Source organism: Mixophyes fleayi, chromosome 6 (genome assembly GCF_038048845.1).
Source record: "Mixophyes fleayi isolate aMixFle1 chromosome 6, aMixFle1.hap1, whole genome shotgun sequence".
In the NCBI taxonomy this organism is placed as follows: domain Eukaryota; kingdom Metazoa; phylum Chordata; class Amphibia; order Anura; family Limnodynastidae; genus Mixophyes; species Mixophyes fleayi.
The window spans coordinates 219,902,845-219,923,972 of NC_134407.1; the positions used below are offsets into that span (position 1 = coordinate 219,902,845).

At 43.4% G+C, this 21,128-nt stretch overlaps 3 protein-coding genes and 1 long non-coding RNA gene across 4 annotated transcripts in view; 2 read left to right on the top strand and 2 right to left on the bottom strand.

The window, feature by feature from the left end:
- LOC142159849 (uncharacterized) overlaps positions 1–21,128 on the bottom strand; it is a 408,399-nt gene that overhangs the window by 106,992 nt on the left and 280,279 nt on the right. The gene's annotated exons all lie outside the window — the stretch shown is intronic.
- LOC142159846 (uncharacterized) overlaps positions 1–21,128 on the top strand; it is a 152,776-nt gene that overhangs the window by 91,540 nt on the left and 40,108 nt on the right. The window lies entirely within an intron of this gene.
- LOC142159818 (uncharacterized) overlaps positions 1–21,128 on the bottom strand; it is a 199,278-nt gene that overhangs the window by 14,962 nt on the left and 163,188 nt on the right. The window contains exons 3-5 of the mRNA XM_075214590.1: positions 12,977–13,100; positions 12,766–12,863; positions 12,503–12,602 (exon numbers count right to left, since the gene is read on the bottom strand). Coding sequence (XP_075070691.1) covers positions 12,503–12,602; positions 12,766–12,863; positions 12,977–13,061 — 283 coding nt within the window. The 5' untranslated portion in view covers positions 13,062–13,100. The remainder of the gene's footprint in view (positions 1–12,502; positions 12,603–12,765; positions 12,864–12,976; positions 13,101–21,128) is intronic.
- Positions 16,208–18,734, top strand: LOC142160064 (uncharacterized). Its single transcript, XR_012693046.1, has 3 exons — positions 16,208–16,255; positions 17,074–17,105; positions 18,479–18,734. It is a non-coding gene; the product is annotated as an uncharacterized LOC142160064 (long non-coding RNA).

The following is a 21,128-nucleotide window of genomic DNA, read 5'->3' on the forward strand; positions in this document are numbered from 1 at the left end:
ACACCCAAAAATAGTATCTGGACTGCGTAGAGTAGTGGGCACTGGGCACCACAATAAAATATATAAAAAAACTTCAACAGGTCTGCATTACACTGCACATACGGCTGCTCCTCCATCCTCTCCATTATATACATGTTGGAGTTTCACCGTGTGAAAACCTCTTGTTTTTGATAATGTCAGTGCATTTTGAATATTTTTCAATTTGCCCCACACCACTGAATGTACTTTATCTATGATACGCATCTATCTATCTTGACTGCGTAGTGTGGTGGCCCCGGTACACAATTTGGTACCGAGGCCACAATATAATTAAAAAACCCTCCACGGGTCAGAATTCCACCAAAAAAGGGTATGGACTGCGTAGTGTGGTGGCCCCGGTACACAATTTGGTACGAAGGCCACAATATAATTAAAAAACCCTCCACGGGTCAGAATTCCACCAAAAAAGGGTATGGACTGCGTAGTGTGGTGGCCCCGGTACACAATTTGGTACCGAGGCCACAATATAATTAAAAAACCCTCCACGGGTCAGAATTCCACAAAAAAAGGGTATGGACTGCGTAGTGTGGTGGCCCCGGTACACAATTTGGTACCGAGGCCACAATATAATTAAAAAATTGGGCATCAACTGTCACCGTTGTTTAATATCTGATACACCTAAATATGGACTGCACAGTGGAGTGGCCCCGGTAGTAAATTTGGTGCCGGGGCCACAATACCTCCTCCAACTTCCAAGTGTAGTGTTTATAAAGATAGACAGCGTCGAAGTGTTATTAGTTGACTTTCTTAACCCTAAAATTGTCCCTGTTGCAAATATTCGTGCAATGGACAGTTACTTTTTTATTGAAAGACTCAAGCTTTCAAGTGTAGTGTTTATAAAATATAAACAACAATACAGTAGTTTTAGACCTCTTGTTTTAAATTATGACAGGGCATTTTACTTTTGGTTTATTTTTTGAATTTGTTTAAATTTGGTTTTACTTTTTGAACATGGCAAACGACTGTTGATTGGTCATATAATGCAAAAAAAAAAGTTCCAAGATGGAATTGTCCTTGGGCCCTCACACCCACCCTTATGTTGTTGAAATAGGACATGCACACTTTAACAAACCAATCATTTCAGCGACAGGGCCTACCAAACAACTGTTGCTGAAATGATTGGTTTGTTTGGGCCCCCACACCAATAAAACAATTCATGTACAAACTAAACAGGCTCTACTGAGGAAAGATGTCGTCCTCATCCTCAACCTCTGATTCCACTCCCCCTACAGTGTGTACTTCCTCCTCCTCACACATTATCAATTCGTCCCCGCTGGACTCCACAACCACAGTCCCTCTGTACTGTCTGGAGGGCAGTGCTGTACTTCATTGAGGAATTGATTATTCATTTTTATAAACATCATTTTTTCAACGTTGTGAGGAAGCAACCTCCTTCGCCGCTCACTGACCAGGTTCCCCGCTGCACTAAAAACTCTTTCCGAGTACACACTGGAGGGGGGACAACTCAGTTAAAAAATAGAGCCAGTTTGTACAGGGGCTTCCAAACTGCCTTTTGGAGTTCTACCACGTCACTACCTCTAGTTAATTTAGATTGCAAGGCTTGTAAATATAAATACTTTGAAGATAAAAAAAGCAGGCTGCACAGACTGTGGAGCTAGAAATTCAAATATACAAAGAAATGGACAAAGGCAGTTTGGTATCTGTCTGCATCAGATCCCCTCTCCACTAGGAGTAAAACAGAAAACTTTTCAGCCGTTATATAATCTAGAATATAAATAGAAATTGAGAAAGGCAATTTGGTATCTGTCTGCATCATAATCATCAACATCCTCCTCAGCGCCAGCTACATCAATATCCTCCTCCCAGTGTACAACATTCACACCTTCATTAGCCAAATCTGTAACTGGACTGTGGGTGATCCTTCCAGCATATGCAGAGGGCGTGCTGCAAATGCTGGATGGAGTCACCTCTTCCCGTACAGTGATGGGAAGGTCAGGGTTCACAACCAACAACACCCTTGGACTCGCCTTGGGGATTTGTGATGTCATCTGTTTAGAAGGCAGAGTTCTTTGCTGTTTTGTTGTTGTTGCTGACAGCATAACTCTCTTAAATTTTTTTGTAGGGGGGGGGAGGAGGGCTTAGATCCTTGGGTGAAGCTGGACCACTAGTCATGAACACGGGCCAGGGCCTAAGCCGTTCCTTGCCACTACGTGTCGTAAATGGCATATTGCCAACTTTACGTTTCTCCTCAGATGATTTTAAGTTTCTCTTTTTGCTATTTTTTGAGAACTTGGGCTTTTTAGATTTTACATGCCCTGTACTAGGAGATTGGGCATCGGGCTTGCCAGACGACGTTGATGGCATTTCATCGTCTATGTCATGACTAGTGGCAGCAGCTTCAGCATTAGGAGGAAGTGGGTCTTGATCTTTCCCTACTTTATCCTCCAAATTTTGGTTTTCCATTATATGTAGCACAAGAGAGCGTACCCCTAAGCCACACACACTCGGCAAAGCCTTTAAAAATTATATGCGGCACAGGAGAGTAGCACTGGACTTATACTGCTGAATCAGTGAACTTTGTAATAGCAGTACCACTGGACTTATACACTGCTGAATCAGTGAACCTTGTAATAGCAGTACCACTGGACTTTTACTGCTGAATGTGTGAACTTGGTAATATTGCAGTACCAATGGGCTTATATACTGCTGGATTGGCTTTGCAAATTTGGTTATAATTATTTTTTATTTTTATTTTTTTTATAACTTTTTTTTTATTTTTTAAAAACTTGGGAATAATGGGGAAATAACTATGCCCTTAGAAGCACAGAGCACAGGACACAGCACCACTGGACTGAACAGGACACAGCGCAGGACCCAGCAGCACTACTGAACTCAGCAGGACAGAGCACAGGACACAGCACCACTGGACTGATACTGCAGAATGTGTGAACTTTGTAATATTGCAGAACCACTGGACTTTTACTGCTGAATGTGTGAACTTGGTAATATTTCAGTACCAATGGGCTTATACTGCAGGATTGGTTGTGCAAATTTTGTTGTAATTAAAAAAAAATGTAATTATTTTTTTGTATTTTTTTTAAATAACTTTTTTTTTATTTTTTTAAACACTTTGGAATATTGGGGAAATAACTATGCCCTTAGAAGCACAGAGCACAGGACACAGCACCACTGGACTGAACAGGACACAGCACAGGACCCAGCAGCACCACTGACCTCAGAAGGACAGAGCACAGGACACAGCACCACTGGACTGAGCACAGCACAGCACAGAACAGCACAGAACTTAACTGAACAGCACAGAACTTAACTGAACAGCACGAGATATAGCAGGACAGAGGACCACCTAACACACCCTCCCTCTACCCTGATCAATGCCCGAGTGAAGATGGCGGCGACTAGCGGGGAATTTATAGGATCCGAGTATCGCGAGATCCGACAACGGGATTATGAGTCAGAGCCTCAGTTTCAGATTTGAATTTGGCGCCAATACCTGGATCTGTCTCGGATCCGACTCGGATCGGCAACGTTCGGGTGGGCTCGGATTTTATAAATCCGAGTGCGCTCATCTCTAATATATATATATATAAAATTAACCAATTAAGGAGGCATCTCTTATTTGTTCCAATCTTAAAGTTATTATAAAAAAGTAAAAGCAGGCTGGAACAATGAGAAACGTTAACACCAGTATGATCTTTATAAGAGCAGATGAATGTCTACTGTCATCAAAAGGGTTAGCAGAACTGACCATGAAAGCCTCTCATTTCGTAGATAAAATACATACAATGATCCCTGTAAGATATTTCTGTATGTGCAGCACAGAACTTGTTTTAACTAGTCACAGGGGGGAGAAGAGGGGTGTGGATGCAGAGTTGAATTAGACAGCCAACACCCAGTCTTCTCAACATTCCAACTGAAGCTAAAACTGTGTCCAACAAATTATCCTGAGTTCACGGAGTGCGATCAAGCAACGGACTCCTCAGATCGAGACATTTCTCAACAATCAAGTACTTATTCATTCTATATGTATCCTTTATAATAACCATTTGTATTATCTTTTTACAATTGGTATTTGTCAATGTAATCTCACACCAGAACATAAGAGTTAATGTCCACCCTGTGGCATTGTGTGACATGGAAGTTGTGGAAAAGCTCTCATTTTAATCACATTCCACCTACCAAGCGATTGTGGGCAGATACTGTGTAAGTGTTACGAGCCGCGGCGGTGCCCAGCCGCCGCGACTCCCCTACCTCCGTCCCGGCCGTCGCTATGGCGACCGGGACGTCACTTCCGGGGGCTCGTCGAACGTTGCCGTAGCAACGGCAAGACGCTTTCCTGTCCAGCTCCGCGTTCCGGCATTACAGGGCAGCCGGTCGCGTGCGCAACAGCGGGGCAAGCCTGCGGGCTACTTGGAACAGCTTGTGTGCAATTAGAGAGCTGGGCTCTCATTGGTCTGCTTCAGTATTTAGGGCAATGAGGTCTGCTGCCTCATTGCCGGTTATAGGTTCTGCTTCCCAGTCTGCTGACCTGCTCCTGTCTATTGAACTTTCTGCTGACCTCCCGTGTATGACCCTTGGCTTGGATTTGGACTTTGCTGGTGTATCTTGTGACCCTGACCTCTGGCCTGTTTACCGTTTTTCCTGGTTTCTTGTGACCCTTGACCCGGCTTGTTAATTGGAATTGTTACCTGCTGCCGGCCCTCGACCTCTGCTTGGACTTCACTCCGCTTGCCTGGGTTCTCCCCAGCCGGTACACACTTCACGACCCTCTGTCAGTCTGTCCCCACCATCAGGGGCTCCAGTGAACACCTGATTGGCAGAGTAGACTCCGGGTTGTGTTGTGCCGGCTGGAGGGGTTCCTAACATTATAACCAGCCAACACACTGAGACGAGGTTGTGATGGATGGAAGCGGATCCACACCGTCTCCGGCACAAGCCCTAGCAGGCCATGTTGAGTCCTTGTACCAAATGGTCCAGGGATTGGCTGAGCGTTTGTCCGTTCAGGAACAACTTGCAAAAACCTCACAATCCACTCCTGATTCCACCTGTGAACCCAAAATGCATTTGCTGGATCGGTTCTCCGGAAATAGATCCGGAATTTCAGGGAGAGCTGCAAGCTCTATTTTCGGCTGAGACCCCGCTCTTCCGGTTCAGATCAGCAAAGAGTCGGGATTATCATTTCCCTTCTACAGGGTGACCCCCAGTCCTGGGCCTTTTCCTTGCCACAGACCAGTCCTGCCATGCAGTCAGAAGACGCTTTCTTCGAAGCATTAGGTCTACTATATGATGACCCGGACCGAATGGCCTCCGCTGAAGCTCATCTACGGGCCTTGAAACAAGGCCGGCAGTCGGCAGAGGAATACTGCGCTAAATTCCGTAGATGGTCACCTGATAGTGGATGGAATGAACCTGCCTTACGTAGCCAGTTCCGTCTAGGCCTGTCGGAACAGATTAAAGACTCTTTGGTGCAATACCCGACTCCTACCTCATTGGAGGATCTGATGCACCTCGCCATTAAAATCGACAGAAGAATTAAGGAACATAAGTTTGAGAAGGAGGCATCTTCTCTTCCATCTGCCTAGATTCCGGTTATCACGGATGACGAGGAGCCTATGCAACTAGGAGCGTATCGTCTCTCCCCTGAAGAAAGAGACAGGAGGCGATCTCAAGGCTTATGTCTCTATTGTGGCAGTAAGGGTCACTTTTCCCGTTCCTGCCCTAATAAGCCGGGAAAAGAGCATGCCTAGGGAATGAGGGGAAGGTTCACCTACGTCTGCAAATTGTTTCCCCAAAAAATGCTGTATTAATCCCTGCACAACTCACGTCCGGTGCTGGTTCTGTGAACCTGTCGGCCTTCATTGACAGTGGAGCTGCAGGCAACTTCCTCGACATCGGGTTTGCCTGTTCTGCTGGAATTCCGATGATTAAACTCAAATCTGCCATTACTGTATGTGGCTTAGATGGGAGTCCATTGCCTGGCGGCAAGATTACCTGGGAGACCCCGCTACTACAATTGAACATTGGAGCTCTCCATTTGGAGTCCACAGTTTTCTTCCTTATCGAATGTCCGTCAGTTCCCTTGATTCTGGACCACCCTTGGCTATCCCGTCATAACCCTGTCATGGATTGGGTAAAAGGAGAAATTGTCCAGTGGAGCTCTTATTGTACACAGTCTTGCTTGACACTACCTCTGCGTGTGATTGAGTCTATTCCGGAGCAGCTTCCCTCACAGTACCATGAGTTCTGGGATGTCTTCTCCAAAAAGGCTGCTGATACTCTACCACCGCACCGGGAATTCGACTGTGCCATCGAGCTTATTCCTGGTTCTAAATTACCCAAGGGATGCTTGTACTCCCTCTCCGGTCCAGAGACCAAATCCATGCAAGAATACATTGACGAAAACCTGGAGAAAAGCTTCATCAGGCCATCCAAATCTCCAGTAGGAGCAGGGTGCTTCTTTGTATCCAAAAAAAGACGGTGGACTCAGATCCTGTATCGACTACCGAGGGCTGAATCTCATTACAGTTAAGAACACCTATCCACTTCCTCTCATCTCCGTACTTTTTGATCAATTAAGAGGGGCAACTATCTTCACAAAAATTGATCTTCGAGGTGCATATAACCTCATACGTATAAGAGCAGGTGATGAGTGGAAGACGGCATTCAATACACTCTCAGGCCACTACGAATATCTGGTCATGCCGTTTGGTCTTAGTAATGCCCCTGCAGTATTCCAGGATCTGATTAATGAGGTGCTACGTGAGTTTCTGGGACAATTTCGTTGTTGTCTACTTGGATGACATTCTCATATATTCGGAGTCGTTGTCAGTACACCAGGGCCATGTCAGACAAGTCCTACAAAAATTGCGTGAACACCATCTCTATGCTAAACTCGAAAAGTGCGAGTTTGAGGTTCAGAAGGTATCCTTTCTAGGTTATATAATCTCCTCAGAAGAATTCTCCATGGACCCAACCAAGGTCCAAGCAATCCTGGACTGGGTACAACCGAATAACCTCAAGGCGGTCCAGAGATTCCTGGGATTTGCCAATTATTACAGAAGATTTATTGGCGGCATTGCTGATATCGTGGCCCCTATCGTCACCTTGACTCGCAAGGGAAGCGATCCAGCTAATTGGTCTCCACAGGCAATAACTGCATTTGAAACCCTGAAGAAAGCCTTCGTGTCTACTCAGGTCCTTAGACACCCGGATCCTAAGGTACCGTTTATTCTTGAAGTTGATAACTCTGACGTCGGTGCCGGGGCCATCTTGTCACAAAAAGATCCCCATACTCACCGCTTACATCCATGTGCCTATTTTTCCCGTCAGTTCTCTTCAGCGGAAACCAACTATGATGTGGGAAATCGAGAGCTGTTAGCAATTAAATGGGCCTTTGAGGAATGGCGACATTGGTTGGAAGGCGCTGTACACCAGTTCTCCGTTATAACGGATCATAAGAATCTGCAGTATATACAGTCGGCCAAACGACTGAACCCCCGACAGGCTCGTTGGTCGCTGTTCTTCACCCGTTTTAACTTTATAATCACCTACCGTCCAGGTTCTAAAAATGTCCGGGCAGACGCCCTGTCGAGAAGTTTCCTGGCACACCATGCTCCGGTTACTAGTCCAGAGCCTATTGTTCCCGTGTCTATGATCCATGCTGGGTTAACCCAAGACCTGAGCTGTACCTTACAAAGGTTTCAGAGATTAGCTCCTGATAATACTCCAGTAGGATGCTTGTTTGTCCCAGTTCATCTAAGGAAGGCAGTCCTTGCTGAAGCACACAATAATCAGACTGCTGGACATCCTGGAGTCTTCAAAACATTGGAAATCCTGTCCCGTACTGTATGGTGGCCATCTTTGTCTGCCGACGTCAAGAGTCACGTCCTGTCTTGTGAGGTTTGTGCCAGAAACAAAATTCCCAGGACTCGCCCGGGAGGCCAGTTGGTTCCTTTGGCCATTCCTGTAAAACCATGGACACACTTGTCCATGGACTTTATAGTTGATCTGCCACCCTCTGCAGAACACAATACCATTTGGGTCGTGGTAGACCGGTTCAGCAAAATGTTTCATTTCATTCCGTTAACCAGACTTCCTACTGCTCGAGATTTGGCCGTCTTATTCATTCAACATATTTTCCGCCTCCATGGACTCTCTACTGACATTGTCTCCGATCGGGGTTCTCAGTTCATAGCACAATTCTGGAAATCCTACTGTACCCTTCTCGGAATCAAGGTCAGTTTGTCATCCGCATACCACCCTCAATCAAATGGGCAAACTGAAAAGGGTTAACCAGTCCTTAGAGAAGTTTTTACGATGCTACACATCGGAGTTCCATGACAACTGGTCCTCCTTGTTACCCTGGGCGGAATTTGCCTGTAATAATTCCTGTCACTCATCTACCAAAACCTCTCTGTTTTTTTGAAATTATGGTTTTCACCCCAGATCTAACTCTTTGTACTCACTCAAGTCCGTTGGTATCCAGGAGATCCGCTCCACTGCCAGGGATCTCAGAGTTATCTGGAGGAAAGTCCAGTCATCATTGAGACATGCCTCACTTGTTGCAAAAAAAAATCGGACCGCCACCGTACCATCTGCTCCCTCAAGGTGGGCCAGAAAGTGGTGCTGTCTACAAAAATATCAGGCTCAGACAGCCTTGCAAGAAGTTGGGTCCTAAGTTCATCGGGCCGTTTTCCATCATCAAGCAGGTTAATTCTGTCGCATTCAGGTTAAAAGGTCCAGGTTCGTTGAGAATCCCCAACACATTTCATTGTTCGCTGTTGAAACCGGTACTATATCCTAGTCAAACCCAGTCTTCAAGTGTGCCTGGAAAAAATTCTAACAAACCACAAAGATACGTGGTTCAGAGGATCCTTGATTCTAAAAAAAAGTGCAAGGGCAGGTGCACTTCCTGGTGCAGTGGAGGAACCGCGGGTTAGAAGAGCGGTCTTGGGTTGCGCGGAGACAACTTCATGCCCCTAAACAGTTGAAGGAGTTCTTCAGGAAGTTTCCAAGAAAATCTGGATGTCAGGGTCCCTCGACCTCTCCTCAAGGGGGGGGGGGGTACTGTTACGAGCCCTACCTCCGTCCCGGCCATCGATATGGCGACCGGGACATCGCTTCCGGGGGCTTGTCGAACGTTGCCGTAGCAATGGCAAGACGCTTTCCTGTCCAGCTCCGCGTTCCGGCATTACAGGGCAGCCGGTCGCGTGCGCAACAGCAGGGCAAGCCTGCGGGCTAATTGGAACAGCTTGTGTGCAATTAAAGAGCTGGGCTCTCATTGGTCTGCTTCAGTATATAGGGCAATGAGGTCTGCTGCCTCATTGCCGGTATTAGCTTCTGCTTCCCAGTCTGCTAACCTGCTCTGTGCCTGTTCCTGTCTATTGAACTTTCTGCTGACCTCCCGTGTATGACTCTTGGCTTGGATTTGGACTTTGCTGGTGTATCTTGTAACCCTGACCTTTGGCCTGTTTACCGTTTTTTTTCTGTCTGCTTGTGACCCTTGACCCCGGCTTGTTAATTGGAATTGTTACCTGCATGCCGGCCCTCGACCTCTGCTTGGACTTCACTCCGCTTGCCTGGGTTCTCCCCAGCCGGTACACACTTTACGACCCAGTCTGTCCCCACCATCAGGGGCTCCAATGAACACCCGATTGGCAGAGTAGACTTCGGGTTGTGTTGTGCCGGCTGGAGGGGTTCCTAACAGTAAGAAGATCTGCCTCAGTATGAGTACGTGGTTTACAGTATAAAGTTGGGAGAGGTCATGGGATATCTGCCTTGGAGATGATTACAGCATTTCAGGCTAGGAGGACCCAGGGCTCACCTTTAACTCTGAGCCCCTCTGCATAGATAACCATATAGAACTTAGCAGTAATGTTCATGTCCCAGTGTTCTTAGTAAATAAGGGAATGTTATCTAGAGAGGATTCAAATGTGAAACAATCGTAGACAAATAACCCTTTGTTATTAAGTGTCTGATTGATCCTAATATAAAAGTGTGAAGAAGGGAATTGAAAGGAAACTTCCAGCTGTTCCAATAGGAAAGATGGATTACTCATACATCATGATTGGCTCTCTCAGGAAGGTTGTCTCCCTGTGTCTGTAAGTAGATGATCACTTGCTTCCACTTTGTATGAGCAATATGTAGGCACTATATAAAAAAAAACTGTTAATGATAAATAAATTGATAAGAAATTCTTAGCAGCTGTAAATAAGAGATCCATTGGTAGTTTCAGAATAACGGTCACAACTCTGCAGGGAAATAATTAAAATGGGAGCCCCCAGTGTTAGGTACTTCTCTTCATTGCATTATAGTATGGTTGGAAATGCTGAAGGTGACAGCACTGTCAAAACTGAGTGAACTTCTCCATCTCACCAAGCACATGATCTCCTCTATTGTTTCAAAAGAAGAACCTCCATATAACAACATGATTCAGGTTATTATATCTCCTAACCTGAAGCAAGCTGTTGGCTCAGTCATTTGTTGAGATCATCTGGCTTTACAGGAGGTTAAAGATGATCAATAGGAAGAGTCCAAGCCTTCCATATCCATAGATAATGCAAGAAATGTGGCTAGTGGCTACTTGAAAATAAAGGTTAAGCCTGCTCGGCATCCCATGTTGTAGATTATGTTATATGTGTTTAATGATTTATTGCACATAGTTCTTAAAGGTCACCAGTTGGGTTCTGTAGACAACGATAAGACTCTGCATCATGTCCTTTAAAAGAGACACCTTTACTTAAATTCATCAGGGTAACCAGCCAACCACAAACACCAAGACAGCCAGTGTCAATCGCTGCAGGACTTCCTTCAATAGCGGTTGGCCATATTGTGCTGGTGCCAGTCCATACAAATAATGTAACCGGTTAAATCTGTGGGCAGCTAAAGATGCTCAAATACCAGGGAGATTATGCTCTTTTTTTCCACTCAGACTTACCAAAGTCGTCGCAGGGGACCTGCTGCCGCTTATGTGAAAGGGGGCTCAGTGACAGTCCCTCTGCTAATCAGGTGCCCATCTGGTAGGCACTATCTAGCACCGGCCCTGCTGAAGCCATACCATCATGGGAGCCAGAGTAGGAATAAAAGGAGGCTATGTCCCACCAACAGTGGTCTTCTTCTTGGAGAGTACTGGACTTACAGTTCCTACTGCACTAGTCATGGATCAGTGAATCATGCCGATGATTGAAACTTTTAGGTTCTGTGAACTTTACAACTTTGTGAGCTTTTTAAAAGCGGAGAGACATTGGGCTTGATCCCTACCTTGCTGTTAGAGGAATGAAGAACATTGCCCAGTAGCCGGGACAGAATTCCGGGAATAAGCCGACTATAAGAAGCTTTCAGATCGGGTTGTGCATTAGGTTCTGTTATTGTGAACCCATTGGTACTTGTTCCTAAATGTGCTTTCATCTGAGCATTGTACAATAAAAGTAAGTTTAACTTTGTCGAGGTGATGTCATACCCACAGAGGTACCGGATGTGCCAGACTGGTACATAAAGACGTCTCGATGCAAACCACCCAGCTGGTGCGGTAAAGAGCTAAACAGTCATCCGATAGTCCAAACACCCTAATACTGTTCTATTTGTATGAGTTTCAACGCATAAAAATGTGGGCGAGCAGTGTGGATAGCAATTATTTGTACCATTACTGTTATCTTCTGAAATCCCATGTGTCCCCTTAACCCTACGGAGATCCCTTAAAAGTGTACAAATTTCTGCTTTGTGAGCATTAACATCCACGTCTTATAATGTTCAGTTTACCTTGATAGGAAAGTGAGCAAAACTAAGTCCAAATATCTTCCTCTAAGGATGAATATTATCAGTAGACAATGAAAGGGCTATTGGTAAAGGAGAAATTATAGCTGAGCAGGGTGTGGGTTCCTCTGGTTTCAAAACAGTCTGATAGTAAGAAGCCTCAGCTTGCAGTTTAAAAAACTTCACCAATATCCTCTGCCTGTTCTGGGCAGTAAGATGTTGTTTCCTAACTTTCCTCATTATCCAAAAATATCCTGTTAAATATGCTGCAGTGTCAGGATAGGTGCAAATAACCTGTCATCTCACAGCTTCAAGATAAATCACACACCCATAACCCATTTTACATGTAATAACATAGGTAGTTGTAGTACTAGTATACAGCTTGGATCAAATAACATTAAGAGAATGTGATCATTACTGAGAACCACATATAAAAATATTATTACTGTTATTAGCGCACAGGGAGGATCATGGGTAATGTCACACAGGGTCTCATTCAGCTATTGAATCACTATGGTGACTTCCCTTGTACTGATATATAGGAATCACCAGAGAGTGTGGAGGGGAGACTGGTCAGATCTCTGGGCTGGTAGCTCACAATGATATGATGTGAGGAGGAGAACAGAAGTCTAATAGGGGCTGATGGCTCCTGACTCCCCCACTGAGCAGATACTTGTTCCTCATTAGCTTGTACAGAGGAGGATGTAGAATAAGAGATTGATGTAGTACTCACCTGTGCGGATATCTGTAGGGATTTCCTGTTGATCACCCCTCACATACGTCTCCTCTTCTCCCTTTATATCTTCTACCTTAATATCAGCCAGGTTATCATCCTAAATCACACACAAAGCAATAAAATACTACTTTAATAAAGTCTGATTAAATTCTTTGAGATTAACCAGAAGAATATCAGTGTATAAAACACACACAGCTGCTCTACAGATCATATAGTGAAAAGTCACTTTGGTATTTGGCGAGACCCTAAACCCTACCTACCTGATAGTCTTGTGGGATAATATGATTTTCCTCTGTACAATCCTGTGAAAAAAGTGGACGGAGACATCCATCTGGGGTGTTTCTGATACTGGATCCATCTGTAGGAGACACATTATGATTGAACACATTGTTTTAATGCGATTTATTGTGTGTATTCAGGTAGCCCTCAAAACTGCTTTTTCCTTTACAATAAAAAATACTCTACTCTTACCCCATGACATGAGGGTCTGGTGATTCTCCATCATCACGTCCTTGTACAGAGCCTTGTGTCCTTCTAAATACTCCCACTCCTGCATGGAGAAATAGACAGTGACATCCTGACACCTTATAGGAACCTGACACACACAATGATAATCATCACCCAGACACATCCCCTCGTGTTATTGTATAATGTCCCATTCCCAGCAGTCACCTCTCCAGTCAGCAGCTGAATGATCTTGTTGGCGAGTTGCAGGATCTTCTGATCACTGTTTTTCTCATGTATCAGTAAGTGAGGTGGAGGAACTGTGACTTGGGCAGGATTCTGGGTCCTGCTCAATCTTTCTGACACACAGAGATGGCTACTGAGTATCACACGCTCATCGGATGTCTTCTTCAATTCTATGTACTCCTGTGTATTGGGGATACATCAATAAAAAAGTAAATGACAAAAACACCAATTCAGAGTTGTTATTTTTTGGGGTTAATTGCGCAAAAAATCTAATTTTAAAAAACAATGTCTTTCCAATATGTAACAGTTTCCAAGAAACGTGGAGTGAATATCTGAGATGGGTGCAGCTCCTGCCACCAATCTGTGTCCTCTCTCTATGGCCGGCACCTACTTTAAACAGATTAGTGCAAACAGCAAGATGATGTTGGGAGCTGGAGGAAAACAGAGGCCCAAGAATATCCGATCAACTGTAGACCACAGGAGCGGCAGGAAAGGTAAGTTGAAAGTATCTGTTATAATGGTTTCTATAGACGATGTCACACAATCTCTCCCAGAATCTCTCACCTCTCCAGTCAGCAGGTAGATGATCTCCAGGGTGAGATTTAATATCCCATCCACACCCATTCCGTTGGGGTCCCAAAAGACTCTGTTCCTGGCTAACTGCTTTTCTGAATGAACCTCTTCTATAGGTGAACAAAATCACTAATTCGGCCTCCAGTACCATCTATCTTTTCTACCCTGACCTTTTCCCTTCTGTCTCCCCCAAGGTGGTTACAGGTCTTTGAAAAACATATTACACCGTATATACAGACATACATATGGGGAAAGCATGAGCTGGGCTATTTAGAGGAGCTGTGGTCCTGGCTTAACCTTTATCTGAGAATGTCTGTGAGAGAGAAACTGAGGGAGAGACCACAGTGACTGGCTGAGGAGGGAACCTCGTCCATAAAAGAGATTTGTTTTTGTGTGTGCAGCAACTAAAATAAGTGATAGAGATAAGCGACCTAGCTGCCCACTGATTACAGAGGAGCCAAGAAGTGACGTAATGCCTCACTGATCAGTATACTCAGGTCACCAATAATCCACTGATCAGTATACACAGGTCACCAATAATCCACTGATCAGTATACACAGGTCACCAATAATCCACTGATCACTATACACAGGTCACCAATAATCCCCTGATCACTATACACAGGTCACCAATAATCCACTGATCAGTATACACAGGTCACCATTAATCCACTGATCAGTATACACAGGTCACCAATAATCCCCTGATCACTATACACAGGTCACCATTAATCCACTGATCAGTATACACAGGTCACCAATAAACCCCTGATCACTATACACAGGTCACCATTAATCCACTGATCAGTATACTCAGGTCACCAATAATCCACTGATCAGTATACACAGATCACCAATAATCCACTGATCACTATACACAGATCACCAATAATCCACTGATCACTATACACAGGTCACCAATAATCCCCTGATCACTATACTCAGGTCACAATTAATCCACTGATCAGTATACACAGGACACCAATAATCCACTGATCAGTATACACAGGTCACACTGATATCACTCTGGAGTGCCACGGTGGAGTATGATATCTTTAAGCAACATTTTGGCGACAGTCCCAATGTTATTTATATACACACTAGACCAAAACTTTCACAATAACAAGTCCCTTACCAATGAGTTATCTGTTTTGGGTTTCAAATTCCATTATTCTCCCAGAGGTGGAGCAGCTCAGAATACGGTATCTTTCCCGGGGCGGATAAGCCTTTACCCACCTACTAGTACAAGATATATATACTATATACTATAGTACAATAAACTATATCCAAACAGTATTTATAACCACTGGTAAATGGTAACAAAATAAAATCTATTTGAGATATTGCAAAGGGACACCAATGTGGAAGTGTAGTCCTAAGTACAGTCCTAGTGTTGGTGGCTACAAAATCAGCAATTTTACCAAAACTTTTAACACACCAATACCAAAAATATCTACATATTCACCTCATGTAACATAACAATGAAACTAAGGGGGAAAAGGAAATCTAGCAGAAGAGAAAATATTAATAAAGCAGGGATATGACAGACAGCAATGAGAACATGGATAGGGTTAACCAATAGTGAATTTTATTAGTTTTGGACAATTTGTGATTAGGTCCCAGCATGAACTGTCATGTTAGAGGCCACAGTTATCCTATCACTGTCCTGCATGTTTATGTATGAAAAGCCTGCTGGCCATGTATATAGCACAGGGGAGGATGAGGCATTTACTGGAGGATAATCATTTAGTCTCTGAAGATTCTCACACACACTGACATTCTCTGTGAGAGTCTATTGTTTAGTAAAACAAGAAGCCCTGACTGACACCCTCAGCTCAGTGAGCTCAGCCCTTTGTTACATGAACATGAAGGAGCTGATTCATTATGGAAAGTAAAGGAGTCCTCTACCAGTCTGCTGTAAATGTATTATATCAGGACACCAGAGTCTGCTGCACCTGTATTACACTAATTACACCTCAAACTGTGTTATAATAACAGGGCCCCAGTCAGCTGACACGTATTATACTCACAGGACACCAGAGTCTGCTCCCCCTGTATAATAATATATAATAATAATAACATAATTACCTGGTGCGGACACAGCAGTCACCTCTCTGACTCCTCCTACTCTAAAGCCACCCGGAAGTTGCAATAGAGGAAAGATCACTTCCGGTACACAGACATAGAATTGCAGGTGGAACGCACAGACCGGAAGTGATATGGCCCGCACAGACCGGAAGTTATATGGAACGCACAGACCGGAAGTTATATGGAACGCACAGGCCGGAGCTCTGGTGGAACGCACAGGCCGGAAGTTATATGGAACGCACAGACCGGAAGTTATATGGACCGCACAGACCGGAAGTACTATGGAACGCATAGACCGCAGCTCTGGTGGAACGCACTGAGATACATAGGATGACACAGCTGGGTGCTGGAGGGGAGATGTCTCCCAGTAGAAGAGGGCAGGGAGAGAGAAGGGTGTCTGTGAGTGTCACATACTGGGGACGAGGAGTGACAGGGTGTGATGGGGACACACTGAGTATAAGGGGGTGCAGTGAAGAGCACAATACAACCCGTGGGGATAATGTGATGAGAGGCTCAGAGTGAAGGGTCAGTGGGTCACTACATCCTCCTCCTCCCCCAAGACAATTTGAAACAAGTTCTTTGCTACATCTCCCTCTGTACTGCATAACAGTGATCATTGTATGTATGTTGTCTACATTACAGGCCGGGGGTTTGCATGATTCAGTCCTGTTAACCCTTTCTGGCTTATACAAGGTATTCCTAATTTACCCTTAAAGGCAAAGCCTCAACTGTTTTTTCAGAACATTTTCTAAAACAATTGACTACAACCTAAAAAATTACATAAATCACAAGTAATACAATGATTACATATAACAAACCATGAATAATTCAACTAGACCAACCTCCGCACCAAGAAAACAAATTAGCAGGGTTTAACCAACGTAATCAGGCCACTGGGCATCTGCTTTATAATTTGCCTCCCTAAATTCGGCTTTTATTGGTCTGATTTTCTGTTTATATCCATATATTTGATCTTTCATTCTCACACACATAACTGTACCAAGCAGGACCTACAGTTTGACACATGCCCCTTGTAATTTAATATGAAAGCATGTTGATTTAACACTTTAGTATGAAATTTGGTTACATTTCACGATATATCTAATACACCCAAAATTTCATCAGTGGCATCATTAAATAATTCTGCCAATTTCTCCAAATTATGAGCATTTTCTACTGCTAAAACCACTAATGATAATCAAAATTTCTTTTCCCAGGGCACATGAATTCCGTATTGCAGACCACCATGGTTAATATATCCAATCTACTACATAAAAATACAGTTCTGTATTATAAAATTGTTTTTAGGTTAAACTACCAGGAACTATCCATTGGTCACCTCTGTCCATATTGCTCCTTTATTAGTTCACTAACCCATTCTCTATGCGTATCGCTATGATCTATCGCCCCCCTGTACCCCACTAACAGTTTCTTGAACATTTCTCTGCATGGCTCCCTCACTTCTTATCTTCTGACATCCCCATCATTATCATCGGTGATTTCAACATCCCTATTGCTAATCCACGTTCCAATGCTGCTTCAAAACTGCTCTCTAACCTCCTCAATTGACCTCTCCCAGTGGATTGAATCCGTTACTCATCAGAATGTTCACTATCTTGATCTTATTTTCTCTAGACTTTGCTCGGTTTCTAATTTCCTTAACACTCCTTTCCCCCTCTCGGATCATTACCTTATTAGTTACTCACTCACTCCCAGTTCTTTAACCTCCCCGCTGTCAAACTCTTCCAAGCCTCCTCATACCTGCAGGGATATTAACTCTATTAATTTCCAATAGTTTTCCACCTCTCCAACACCTCTCCCCAATTTCTACATTCTCCTCCCCTGATATGGCAGTTCTTCATATTCACCATATCCTAGCAACTGCCCTTGATCAAGTGGCTCCAGCGACTCTTCATACTCCGCGTAAACTTAGGTGTCAACCGTGGCACACTAAAGTAATACGAAATCTACAAAAACTTTCTCAAAGCTGAATGTCACTGGTGTAAATTGTGTACCTCTAATAATTTCACAGCATATACTGCTATGTACCACTCTTATCGAATTGCTCTGGACCACGGTAAACAAGCATATTTCCAATCTCTCATCTATGCTCAGGCTTCTAAACCCAAACGCCTTTTTAACACATTTAAACCTCTTCTCAATCCTCCCACCCCAAACCCTCCGGCTACCATCAGTGCCCAGGATCTTGCTTCCTATTTCAAGAACAAGATTGATAAGATCAGACTTGAAATGGTATCATCTCCCTCGACTAGCAATCAGCTCAGTTTCTTTGTAGCATCCTCTGACACGCTCTCTTCATTTGATCCCACAAATTAAGAGGAAGTTTCTACTCTCTTCTTATCTTCCTACTTTACCTTCTATCCTCTTGATCCCATACCCTCACAAATTGGTAGGTCCTTGTCTCGTGTGCTCATTCTGTGGGGTCTAGGGTCATATGAAGTAAGGAAAATGATGGAAAGGTTACCCTATTACTTAGGGCCTTAAACTATAATCAGAAATTAAGGGCCTTAAACTATTATCAAATATAGTGCTTTGTATGCTTCTATTCATCTAATGTTTTTGTTACATCAATTAAGATGTATCTCCTTAAATCAAATTCAGATATTTTGTGTTAATATTCTGTCTGGAATCAAGAAGCTAACCAAAAGGAAGTTATCTGAGCATCTGCTAAAGCGAAACTTTGCAGAATCAAGAAGTTATGCCAGCCTCAAGGATCCTGATTCAAGAATCAATAAGGAACTTGATGACATTTAGCATTTTTTTGAAATTACTAAGCTTGACCGCTACCTTGTTTTATACCTATTTTTATGTTATAGAAACTTTCAATTTCTTTATAGATACTTTCCATTGACGTGATTGTTGTGACATGATTAATATCTATAAGATATGAGTTATTTCAATTAGTAAAGCCAGTTCAATTTGGACACCAGACACTCTGTGTGGTCTCTTATTTCTGAGCTCTGATCGATCAATGCTGCTGCTAATACATCTGATATACTAACATTGACTTGTCAATTGCAGGTAATTATACAGCTGTATAGCAATACAGAAGGTCGCCCCGACATTTCCTCCTCTAACTAAAATCTGTAATCTATCTCTCTCTACTGGTATCTTTCCATCACTATTCAAGCACTCAGTGATTACTCCTATTCTAAAAAAAAAAAAATTCTGACCCAAACTCTCTCTCAAATTATCGCACCACCTCTCAGCTCCCATGCCCCTCCAAACTTATTGAGAAAATTGTCTACACTCGCCTCACACAGTTCCTTTCTTCAAACAATCTATCGGATCCTCTTCAATCAGGCTTTCTCTCTCAACACGCCACAGAGACTGCGCTGACCAAGGTTGTCAATGATCTGATCACAGCTAAAACTAAAGGTGATTACTCTCTTCTAATTCTCCTGGATCTGTCTGCTGCAACACTGTTGACCACTCTCTCCTCATACAGACGCTACAATCCCTAGGTCTACAAGACGCTGTCCTGTCCTGGTTCTCATCTGTAAGGATACCACCCTTAGCTGGGTTGGCAGTTACCCTCTGTGGGATTCAACTCACTTGGGTAGACCAGAGTATATCCAAAATAAGGCTTTATTACAACAGCACAAGACGTTCACAAGATACAGGGTAAATGGTATCATGTATCCTGTAGCAGCCTCTTGCAGTCTGCACTTTAAAGTAATAATCTCAGTCTCTTTCAGGGGGGAATTCAATTCCCCCCGAAGTACAGCTGCGTTAAAGCTATTACCACTATTACGGTAAGTTTAACCCGGCTTTCTGCTCACAGCTCAGGGAGCTGCGAGCAAAAAGCCGGTGTTAAAACTACCGTAATAACAGTATATACGCGCACTGTTGCTGTAATAACCGTAATAGTGCGCAGGCCGCGATACTTTTTGAAGTAACGCGACCAATTGAATTCCCCCCTCAGAGTCTTAACCTCCCACAATATTACCACTACCGTTTAGCTAGACAGTTACGGTGTCGCCCAGCCTGTGTTACTGGCTCACATAGACCCTGTCCTGGTAGGGTTTACTCCATAGGCACTACAATGCTTTCCCAGAGTCCTTTTCGCTGATGTCTTGTAAACCAGAATCCTCCAAGCTAGAATAGCTCTCTCGGCAATCTGCTCTCCTTATACTCTTGGCTGTATACACAGTGAGTAGGGTCAAATGTCTCAATCTTCCCCCTTTCAGCAGGGGTCTATCAGTGGATACTTTAACTGTTAGACATACTGGGCCTGAGTCATTAAGGAAAGTAAGGCAAAAAAAAGAGTAAATGTTCTTTGGGACAAACCATGTTACAATGCAAGGGGTGCAAATTAGTTTATTATTTTGCACATAAGTTAAATACTGGCTGTTTTATCATGCAGCAAACAAATACTTTATAGCTTTATTTGTACACTGAAAGTTAAAGGTAATCTAGGACATGCTCTACCCTAACTATAAATCTGTTTCCACATTTTAAATTTAACTCCCCCTCCAATGCAACATGGTTTTGACCAGGTGCAAAGTTACTCCTTTTTTATGCTTTGCTCTCCTTATTGACTCAGGTCCATAGTCTCTGTTACCTTGATTATACAATGGAATGGCTTGACTCATTTAGCTGTTTGGCTGGATACACTAAACAAAGGGTTACAATATAACATCAAAGAATAACACTTCACGGTTGCGTAAAACAACAAGACATTTGACACATATTATCTGCAACACTACACAATATGAGTCTGTGATACATTTTAATACAATTACATTTATTTTGATACATGTTAATACATTTCCCAATGCTATTTCAGCCAGTATATTACTGTGGAGGTACATTGCATATCATCTATAAGTTCTAACCTAATTACTTCTCAGATTACCTGTTGATCTAGCTAATTAACGTGGGCTGCCAGCTAGCTATGTCAAGTCACTCAGACATTGTTCTGAATACAAACCAGATCTAAGCCACACCTCTTGACAATGGACATTTGAGACAAATGGTAATTACCTTAGCTAACACAAGCAAATTTACTTCTGCTGTCCTATTATTGTCACACAATATGTCAATATTCTTTCTATTTCTAAAACATATACTTTTTCAGGTAATAGCAAGGGCAAAATGTACCTAATAACATGAAGTAATAATACACCAATGCTCTGGTGTTAATACTCAGACTGGGCCAAGGATTAAAAAGTACATTAAACTGTGAGAAACGGGTGATAAATAAAAAGTTCTCAGTCCAGTACCACCTCGTTTCCTCACATCATTCTAC